At 35.9% G+C, this 11466-nt stretch overlaps 1 protein-coding gene across 1 annotated transcript in view; it reads left to right on the forward strand.

Annotated features, from left to right (window-relative positions):
- RNF141 (ring finger protein 141) overlaps window positions 1-7129 on the forward strand; it is a 7879-nt gene extending 750 nt beyond the window's left edge. Inside the window, exons 2-5 of the mRNA XM_009994244.1 lie at window positions 1180-1288; window positions 2288-2469; window positions 5623-5730; window positions 6808-7129. Of these exons, the coding sequence (XP_009992546.1) occupies window positions 1180-1288; window positions 2288-2469; window positions 5623-5730; window positions 6808-6958 (550 nt within the window). The 3' untranslated portion in view covers window positions 6959-7129. The remainder of the gene's footprint in view (window positions 1-1179; window positions 1289-2287; window positions 2470-5622; window positions 5731-6807) is intronic.
- Window positions 7130-11466: the final 4337 nt, after the last annotated feature.

The following is an 11466-nucleotide window of genomic DNA, read 5'->3' on the forward strand; positions in this document are numbered from 1 at the left end:
CTTTCCCTCTCTGCCAACCACCTAAAGATGCAATGCGGCTTCCTCTCTGCCCATCACTTTTGGTTGGAACTAGCAATATGAGCTCTATAAAGTACAGATATACTAGGAAGGTAGGTCCTGAGACAGAACTGTTTGTGACCATTTCTCCCACCTCTCTGGGCATGGAATGCTCTTCCTCATTAAATATGAGACTACTGCAACCAGTGATCAAGGTAATCCCCACCAAAAGGTTGCAGAAGTAAGATTTTTCATAGCTTGCTTTTTGTTTGACTGGTACATCAATGCTAAAAGGAAATTAACAAAAAGCAGAGTTGTCATCTTTACCCAGTATTTATGGTATAAAATAATAAGAAGTGGAAAATTAAGGCTGAAAAGGAGTTTGTAGTGTGTGGCTTTTGATAGTGTTGAATATTTAACTACAATGTGATTCATAATCAGTTTAGAAATTATCTTATACGGTGTCATACTTTTATGAATGACCGTCAAGAACAGATAGCTGTCTTCTAGGTAGACACATAAATGCATTTTAAAGAACATTACTTTATGCTTTGCCTGAGAATTTAAGCATATCTCAGTATAATCAACTCAAAAATATCATTGTTGTTCAAGTGAGGTTTTTTTCAATTTCTTTGCAGTGTTTACTTAAGCCTGAATTTAACATAGCTTGTTCTGATTCTTATGGAATAGACCTTTGAGTCTGTGTTCCATTTTTAAAAAATATAAAACACCCAAAAATCTCTTGGTCACCTGAAGCTTTCACCTGTCTGCCTCATTAATATATACTAACAAAAATACGTGTCATCTGCATATTATGGTACTTGCATGTTTTTTTTACATACATAGTAAGGAAATAATATTTTTAGATTGGACCAAAAGATGGTATGATTACTTTAATAAACAGTGAAAGATATATACAAGTTAAAATGTCTGTAAAGGACACTTGCTGATTTTGGATCAAAACACTTGCACATAATTTTCTGAAGTTTACCCTGCAATTTAAAGTGAAATAGCCTGTGCATTTTATATTTAATGACATGATAAGAAGGTCATTACACTTTAATTTCATGTCTCTGGGCAGAATTGCTAATACCTCTTCAAGGATAAAGAGCACATAGGTGAACAATAGCTGAGGTTTGCATCTTTAAAACATGATGTAAAACTGATGTTTCTTTATTTCAGTACTGAAAAATTGGCTTCTGGACAAGACAAACATCTGTTATTTGAAGTGCAGCCTGGTTCTGATGCTTCTGCTTTCTGGAAGGTGATCGTTCGGATAATATGTACTAAAGTAAGATTGTTGCACATTTTAATTTGGTGGGGGTTTTGTGAACAGGTGTTTGGGGACTGTCACTTCTATTGGTAAAATCCAACACTTGCTACATATATTTTGAGTATATATTTTTATACAGATGATGTATTCAATGATACTATTTAAGATAAAATACGTCTAAATTCTAAGTTTTTGCAAAAAAGCAGGGTGACAAAAACATTTTCTGTTTTAAACTAGGTTTAAAGGAATTATATCTTCCAATGGTGCACTTACAGCCCGTTAGTTATAAATGCATCTGATTTGTGAGGTCAAGCCATGGTAATCAAACAGGACAGCAAACTGGAAACTATATGGCTTGATAGTGGTTAAGTTAGACAGAAATTCCAAGCATTATTAGTTGAAATAGTGTAACTATTTCCTTAGATAGCCCATCTAAAAGCTGAACATATAACTTACTTTGAAGACCATGAGAAAAATTATGAAGTTGGCTCTCTCTAATGAGAGGTCTTTCTCCTCTGTATGCTATCAAATAACACACTTATATTGTCCTGAATCCACTGATCAATCTTAAAATGTGGTTTCAACCAAGCCAACTCTCAAGCTTTGTTTGAAGCAGACAGTTTGTAATTTTCTGTTTGCTCTTAGTTTTTATTAAGACAGCCATCACTGTAGGCTATTTTAAGTTCAAACATGAAATTACAGATTATTCTGTTATTTGTTCTAAGTTTAGTGCTTTTTTTTTAGCCATGAGGTTTCTACTCATGACTTAATCCAATTGAGCAGTGCTGGTAATTGTCTTGCCCGAAAAATCTAGTTCTGACTGTGGTGGTTCCTCATGATGAAACAGCTGTGTTTGGAGGTCGTAACTATTATTGAAGCAGACTGCAACTTGCTAATGGAGGGATAGACTCTTGGGAAGTTGGCTACTGCTATGAGAATCGCAGTGCATCAAAAGAATTTTGAGTAGTGTCAAGTAAAAATCTGATATGTAATTGTTATCAATTCTTATATCTTAAGATAAATAAAACAAGTGGCATCGTGGAAGCTTCCCGAATCTTGAACTTGTATCAGTTTGTTCAACTTTATAAAGATATCACCAGTCAAGCAGCAGGAGTGCTTGCACAGAGTGGTACTGCTGAAGAAGCTGCTGAGAGTTTGATGTCTGTGTCATCTTGTCAGGCCAGCTTGTGGATGGGAAGGTATTTTGATGCACTCTAGCTTCTGACCACAGTTACAACGTAAATATTTTGGAAATTATGTGTAAAACTTCAACTACAAATGCCTTATGATCGAAACTGCATGCTTTTGGCAGGTACAGACTTTGTATCATCACAAGTATGAATAGCACACATTCACTTCTCCCAGGAGAGCTCTAGTGTACTGGAGTGAAATTCTGTTGTTGCTACCATACCTTAGCTTCAAAACATTGTTTTAATGATTAATTCTAGTTTAAACACGGTATATGTTGAATCTCCTCAATAAGGAAACAGGAGGAAATGGAATTGGCTGCAGCTACAAATCTAGGGGTTTTGACAGTGTTTGTTTAAACAGATTTTTGTTATTGTTCTACTTAAATTTTCTCTTCCTCTTTATATTTTGGCATGTGAAAGTTCCCATCTGTTGCCACTAGAAACTCGTCAATTACAGTAATAATTTAACTTGTAAGACTGGAAAAATGTGAACTGTCTCACACATGTTGACAACCTGCTTTGTTATCTGGAGGAAAGGCAAAAGAGTGAGGTCAACACCTGCAATAACTTCAGTTCAAACTGAGTGCAATAGCAAGAAGCCTGTCACCCTTTCTCTATGTGGAAATGTTGCTACCAGTAATTCCTTACTTTTAACTAGTTCAGAGTTCTAACTCATTAAGTGAGGTAGAGGTAGATTTTATAAGAAAAAGTAGTAAATGGTTTAGTTCTTGTCAACCAGTGAAGAGCCAGTAACCAGTTATTTTAATAGAATAAGTTGCTGAGCTTGTTAACTGCCACACTCCAGGTGAAAGAATGAGAAAGGGGTAATTTATGTTGTTCTACAGATATAGCCCATTGATTTTTCTGAGTCAGTGGACTACAGATTATGTTCTTTTCATATGATTTCCTGTTTCTCTTGTTTGGGAACAAATAATCTTAAATTATTGGCTGCTCTGAGTTATTAAAATGCTAGAATTAGGTAGCAAATTGTGGACATGTTTGGGAAAGTATATTTTCCTGCTATTTCTCAAAGATAAATACAGTTATACTAAAACTTGTATCTGGAAATGGCCTTTTGCTTTAAACAGACCAACAAAAAAAAACGACAACAAAACAAAAAACAGATGCTTATGCAAAACAACTTCATATAGTACTGAAGTCTATAAATAGATACAAGGTTTCCTGGGTGAGTTTCTTTTTCAATTTTCAGACTTTGAGGTAGGGGAGATGAGCATCCTTTGTGTTTGTAGCCTTCATTGCTTGAGGTAGTACCAGTGACAAATAATGGCAACAAAAAAAGTGTATACTTTTCTCATAGGCTACTAATATGCTGGAATTTAGCTTGTATCTTACCCATGTTTTTAATCAGTAAGGAAAATACAGGCTGAAGCACCTTAAAGTATTTTACACTGAGGAAATTTATATCCTCCCATTTGCCCAGATTCTTCTCACCTTTAGACATTTTTAAGCTAGCAGTCACTATCCAAAAATAGCAAATATTCTCTTTCATTCTTATGTTAAGTTGTTCCACTGGAATAAATACCCCATTTCTCTAGAACATCCTCTTCCTATTCAGAGCATTCCAAACTATCTGTGTTTTATGTTTTCTTAAATTGAAGAGGCAAGCATTTCCTTAGTTTGTCACACTTGTATTTTACCATTTCTTCAGAAACTTTGTTCTATGGTGAAATCTTAAATTCAAGAAACTTTATAAATAGAGCATCCATTTTACGTATAATTGTATGTACATCAGCAAATCTCAAAAATTAGGACTCAGAGTTGCATGGGGAATGGAAATGAAAGGCGGCAAGTCCAAAGAACGTAGTGAGCTAATCAAAATATAGTTGTTGTAAACTTTTGTCCTCACTGTTTGCAAATCACCATCTGTAATTCTAAAAGAAAAGCCTCCTAGCATTCTAAAGTGATTTATCAAAAAGTAAATGAAGAGGAAATTCCAAGGACCTACTGAACGATAAAACAAAAGCATGTTAATTGCTGTCCATTCGCTGGCTAATTTGTGCAGTTAAAAAATTACTCTGTATTTGACAAGCTCTCAAGATGCCAAGCTCCCAAGATACCAGGCTCCCAAGGTAATGGTCAATAGTCACAAACGTGGATTGTATCTCCTGAAATGCCATTCTTTCTAGAATGCTACCTCTGTGCCCCAAGTCACAGAAGGGGTTCCCAAATCAGGATTTTTGGAAAACCTAAAAATTTCAGAACACTTACATGGCTGTCTTGGGAGTGAGCTATGTCTATAAAATTAGGGAACTTTGCATGTCTACTTAGGACAGTGAAAGCCTAGGGTTACCTGTTTCTTTTCACGCTTGAGAAGTCTTGATAATGCAAATACTCAAGATACTACTGTTAGGAACTTTAGATACAGTCATCTATTATTTGGGGGGAAAAAAAGAGAAGACAGATAAAATCTCTGTCCCAGGAATTGATTAGATTTTTGAACTTCTGGTGTTTTTTCTTCCCCAACAAGAACACCTAAGAGCTTAACTGGAAAAGCTGTGGTACCAGTCAGCTTGACAGAGAGGCCTAATTTGAAGGAACAATTGTGAGGAGTGTATTGTGGGCTAAAACCAGCTTTTTCAATCTAATGAGCAGTTTCACTCTTGGCATTTTCATGGCATGTGAAATTAGCGAATGTGCATTTTAGTAGCGATCCTCTTGACCTGTGTTTTCATCTAAGATATAAGCCAGTACACAGAAACTTGACAAAGTTCCTGATGAAATATTTCAGCTTGACTCTCTGAAAGGAAGATAGATTCTTCCTCTGCCTGTAGTGTAAACAGTGTTTCTGTTCTTTTGCCCAGTCATGTGACATGTAATAGCTACAACTTCTCACACTTCCTTGTTGATATCAAAAAGGATTTGCATAACCCTTTGCAGCACCAAAAGCACCACACAACACAAAAAGTAAATGCATGTTCTAACTTACTGCTGTTTCTTGGTAGCTTTGGGCTATGTCTGCTGACATGGGCTGGGATGATGTAACTAGTCCATTCACAACATTACAAGTTCCTTGCAGATAAGCACAGGTGTTCCTTTCTCTCCATCACTATTATGAAAAATGTAGTAACTAGTGTAGGTACTAGGGCATAAATATAAAACTTTTTAGTTACCTGGGAGAAAATATTGTCTTCTCTTCTGCAGGGTTAAACAGTTGACAGATGAAGAGGAATGTTGCATCTGCATGGATGGGCGTGCTGATTTGATCTTACCATGTGCTCACAGTTTCTGCCAGAAATGCATTGATAAATGGTAATCCATATTAAAAGATATTCATTGTTTTATCATATGTACTGGTTATCTGACATTTTTCGTTTGGTCTGCAATATTCCTTAGTTCCCATATATAATTTAATGTCTGGAGATCTCGGCAAGCTAATGTACTTATGATACATAAAAAACTTGAGTAAAATCAGACTGCAGCAGAAGGAAAGTCATTTCAGAATTTGCTGACATCTTGTGAAAAATTTCATTTTGGAAAAACAGATGTGAAGGTGCTTTCAGCATTTGTTTTGTAATTTCTTCTTTTATTCTTGTACAATTGAACTACTTGCTTAAAAACTAGAGAAGACAGGATATTTGCTGATGCTGGCATGTTATACTTTACATAATCTCATTGAATGCTTTTTAAGGAAAAAATAAATGGTTTTGTAAGACTATGCAAATATGAAGGCAAGTTGAACTATCTTTTCAGTTATTTGCAAAACAGCTATCAGAGGAATCTGGGCTAATGAATCAACTGCACTTATACCATTCTTTTTTTTAAATTCAATTATTAAGGTTAATTTCTTCTTAACCTAGGCATATAACAGAGGCCCCCAGTTCAGAAGTATAGTTGTTTGGGACCCCCAGGTTAGTTGTTGGATGGGGATGAAAACCTGAGGGACCAGTTCTAAACTTGAGAGGGCTGAATGACCCAGGAAAGCAGTTCCTTTTTCTCTTTATATAGGAAGCTTATGGGGACTGGTTTCTGAAGTAGCTCAGCTGAATGTTTGAAGATAGCAAGAATTAGTTTAGACCATGGATTTCCATTTAAACTGCCTGGAAAGGTAGCTGGATGTATTACTCTGTTTAACCTGAACAAGCTTGATTATGAGGAACATTCCTCCAAATTTGTCCAAGAATGGACCCACATTCAGAACTGTTGGCCAATCTTCCTCAAAAAGTTTTTAAACAAACAAAAAATATATTTGTGGTTTGATCCAGTTAACCTGATCATTCTTCAAGATCTCACTGGGTTGGTTGGTTGGTTTTTTTTCTTTTTGAGGCGGGTCTTTTGGCTTTTTTTGGCCATCAATGAAAAATACTAATTTTTCTGACTTCCTAACAGGAGTGACCGTCACAGAAGCTGTCCTGTCTGCCGTCGGCAGGTGACTGGGGCAGGTGATTCTTGGGTGGTCTCAGACGCACCTACAGAAGATGATGTGGCTACTTACATACTTAACATGGTAGATGAGGCGGGCCAGCCTCACAGACCCTGACAACAGGCAACAAGCTGATAATAACAGAAGCACTTGAAGCTTTTGTTTTCATAAAAGTCTGCTTTTACCTCTCATTGCAGTTCTTCCACAGTCCATCTTCTCTTCTTGGCTGCTGTGCCTCTACGCTGCATTTTTAAAACACGGGGTATAGGAGCCAGTATGTGTGTGTGCAGTCTTCATTATTCATCTGTACTTCCAGTAAACTCTCTGATCATTAACCGAGTTTATTTTAACAACAACTGTTGATATTAATTAGCAGTTCAACTACTAGATGAAGCCATTTATAGCGCCACAATTACAACTTCTAAATGCTGTTTGAACATCCCAGTATACTGCTACAGAAGATGAACTATGTCAGATGGCTTGACCTCACAGTTCTTGTCCTTAAAAGCAGTCCCTTTTAGTTTCATGGCAAATGTGAATAAAGGTGAGTTAGCACTAGTGATTATTCATTTGAAATTTTACTACTGACACTTGAAGATGTTCCACTGCCTGTTACTGAGTAACCAGTTATTGCTGCTTTTAGTGCTTATAGATACTGATTTCAATCTGATGTGTTACGAGTTTTAGTGTTCTTCTAAATCTGGTTTGGAGAGTGTAGGCAGCTTTGTAAATGTACTTGTGCACTTCCCTTTATACATCTAACAAGATTTTATCTCAGAATATTTTTTAAAATATTATATTTAGCATAGTCTTATTAGCTTGGAAACATTAAAGAGTTTCATACACAATCCTAAAAAAAAAAGTAAATCAGTTTCTTTACAGATTTTTGATCAAGAACAGCCAAAATTGTTTTTAAACATTAGGCGTATCTGAACGGAATTACTTTATTTGAATTGGCTGTTAAGATGTAGTTTGGTCTGAATATCGTTTTAGCTGCTTCTCTTGAGTTTTTGAAGTGATGAAATCAGAGTTATAAGGTGTACTTAGAGTTACAAAGTGATAATCTCAGTAAGGGTGCTGTAGTTTCTTATCTACAAGTGTAATATGCTTCTATGTAGCAGAGAGAAACACTTCAATATGTTGCAGTTGAGACGCGCATGGGACAACTTGGGAAAAGGGATATTACAATTGGAGTGCAACAGTGTATTTCTGTGTATAGCAGAATCCTTAAAGAGCTGAGTTTAGGCAGTCTAAATAGTGTTTGGGAAACCCATCTTAACCCTCTTACACATAAATAGTGTTTTGAAAATTAACTGCTATTGTAGCTAATGATTTTTTAAATATATATTGACAAATAATACTCCTTTAGCTTGAGGCTATTGAGTGAGAAATACTCAAGTGTAGCATTTAAGAGTATCAGCATAAATCTTGCTTACTTTAAGACTGCCCCCAACACAAGAAGGACATGGAGTTCATAGAGCAAGTCCAGAGAAGGGCCACGAAGATGATCAGAGGGCTGGAGCACCTCTCCTACAAGGACAGGCTGAGAGAATCGGGGCTGTTAGCCTGGAGAAGAGAAGCTCTGGGGAGACCTCATAGTGGCCTTCCAGTACCTGAAAGGGCTACAGGAAAGCTGGGGAGGGGCTTTTTACAAGGGCTTATAGTGAGAGGACAAAAGGTAATGGATCAAAACTGGAAGAGGGGAGATTTAGGTTAGACATTAGGAGGAAATTCTTTAGTGTGAGGGTGGTGAGACACTGAACAGGAAGCTGTGGAAGCCCCATCCCTGGAAGTGTTAAAGGGCAGGATGGATGGGACTTTGAGCAACCTGATCTAGTGGAAGGTGTCCCTGCCCATGCAGGGGTCTGGAACTAGATGGTCTTTAAGGTCCCTTCCAACCCAAACCATTCTGTGATTCTATGATTACTGTACTTGTTAAAGTTCGATGATGCCGTAAGTCTAAGGTCTTTTATCACAGACAGGATCTGAAGTAAAAAGCATGTGCACGTGCAGATATGCACATTTGGGTTACTTTTCTTGACTGGCTACAAAATACTTTAGTTACACTGGGGACTAGACCTTGAGAATTTCTCTACTACACTTCAGTTTGTTAAGGAACATGCATAGCATATGACACCCATTTGAGCTTGGCTTACGGCACAGTTGTCCAATTTGTCATAGACGTTAGGACAGATAAGCAACATCCTTTTCTCGTGTATATCATCTAAAAGCCAGTATGGCTTAGTGTGTAAATCTGTATTTAACTGTTGAAAAATCAATTTAATAATGTATATAGCTTATAATTATTTTTCCCTTTCTTAATCCTTTTTTAATCAAAGAGATACTCTTCAGAAAATGTGTGGAGTGTTTGGTTGTATAAAGACAGTTATCATTTGGGCTGAAAATAGTTAATGGTCACAAATTTTCCACTCAAATATTTGCAAATATTCCTAACCATACTCCAGTTTGGTTTCTTTTTGCTTTTTGAGCTTGCATTAGTCCATGTTCAAAACTTGAAAATACCCTCTGAATTTTTTAAACTTTTTATATCACTGGAACGGAAAGAGCATCTAAATTAAAGCTTCAAGCTAACTTTATTCTGCAAGTATTTCAAGAATTGTACTTCTGAACTGACATTTTGTAAGTTGACTTTCTGCTGAGAACTGACGTGAACTTCTTAAGATGTAATTTTATAATTATGCAAATAGGTTGTTAATTGCAGCATAACGACACTTGCAATTACAATATAAATGAAAGTGAAAATATTTAAATAGTGAAAAAGTAAACTTTGTATTCTGTACAGCTTTTTTTAAATTAAGTTGCTGTAATTCACACTGCTGTGATGTAGGTACTGTAATGTGTGCCTTGTAAAATATACGTACTGTATGTTATATGGGATAACAGGAACTTTAACACTGAAAAACTAGAAATTCAGTACTGATTGGTATTATCTAGTCTGAAGTGCTACATTTCACAAACAATTTTGGAAAAGGAATTCCATTGGCAGGGACATGGCAATGTGTTTCAGAAGGCAGACCTTGAAAATGGGAATTACTGCGAATAGCTGTTAGTAGGGGCATTAGAATAAACTAAACTTTCTTGTGTTAAGATTTCTTACAGGTTTAATGTGAAATTGTAATTTACATATTATAGATTGTATTAATAGTTAAGGACATTCCCGTATATTAAATTTTGTTTATAAATTGTGCAATAAAGTTACTTTGGAAAAAATGTCAGAGTTCTTTTAAGCTTAAGGAATGTCTTGACTTAAATACCACAAAAGTCTGAAAACTGTATTTTAATCTAAATACAATTCCATTGTACAGGTGGTGTGTTTAAAAAGTATGCCAGTGTGAGTCAGGTGTCACTTAAATGTTGCAGTGTGGTATCAACAAGGTAGCTTAAATGCAGCTCTGCCAAAAGACTTCCTGTGATACTTCTGGTTTTCTTTTGTCAATGCAAAGAATGGGAACATTCTGCAATGATGGGAAAAATGTAACAACTCTGCACAGTACAGTATTGAGAAGCAGGTTTCTTTGGGGAAAGGTGTGTTTTTTTAATTTATTTTTATTCAGCAAAGTGTGATTTCCTTTTTGCCTCAAGTCATTCCATTGTCTTTCTGATAGTATTTCAAATTTAAGAATATGAAGGTTTGGAGTATTCTTTCTTCCCAGATTTTTCTTGTTTTTCAGTAAGACTGGAAGTATAAAATTAATGTAACTGTTTCCTCTGGTTACTTTATCTATTCAAATATTTCAAAGCCAAGTGAGAAAGGGAAGAGGAATTCATCAACAGATCAGGAAATTAAAACTGGAGAACTTACCAGTTGACAGAGATACCAGGAGGTAGGTGTACTGGAGGAATTAACAAATGTTTATAGTTACTAGTTTTCTGTTTACACACCATATTAATGTAATGCACTTGTTTCTTTTTTTAGAGGAAAATGACATATTTAACATGTATCTTTCCTTTAAAGCTTCAAGGAGCTTTATGTTAACCTGCCTGGCCTTAATTCTTGAGGCAGTATATATGTGTTCTTAATTTTGTAATCACTGAATACACATGCTCTGTAATGGAATTAATTACATTGTGACTTAATATTACAGTAATTATTTTCTTGGGTTTTCTGGTTTTAAACTGCTTATGAAGACAGCTTACTATGAAGTTTTATCCTTACCTGTTTTAAGCAGGTGGATGGAATTCTACTTTCTGTTAGTGGGATCTTAAAACTAATAATTTCAAAATGGAATTTTTTAAGTTGTCATTTCTTCAGGTATTTGATTCTAAGGCCTAGTTCTTCTCTTGTTGCTATGGGTAGCAGCAGGGTATGATCTCCAGATAGCCACATTCCATTGAACGACTGATTCTTTGTATCTGAGCTAAGATGTTAATTAGCAAGTGATTCCTTTTCTATTGCTAACTTCACTAGCTTTATTGCTAACTTACCTCACTAACCTATCAAGGTTAAAATATTAAACACTGGGTGTGGGTTCTTAAGCCTGAAATAATCTTTTGAAAATTGCCAGTTTGTGAACTTGGGTGGAACTTTGCCCAATGTGAGTCTGGTGCATCAAAGACTACTACTCAACAGGTAACTAACTGAGCACTCTTCTTTGGTTCAAGGT

Source organism: Chaetura pelagica, unplaced genomic scaffold, assembly GCF_000747805.2.
Source record: "Chaetura pelagica isolate M959 unplaced genomic scaffold, ChaPel_1.0 scaffold153, whole genome shotgun sequence".
In the NCBI taxonomy this organism is placed as follows: domain Eukaryota; kingdom Metazoa; phylum Chordata; class Aves; order Apodiformes; family Apodidae; genus Chaetura; species Chaetura pelagica.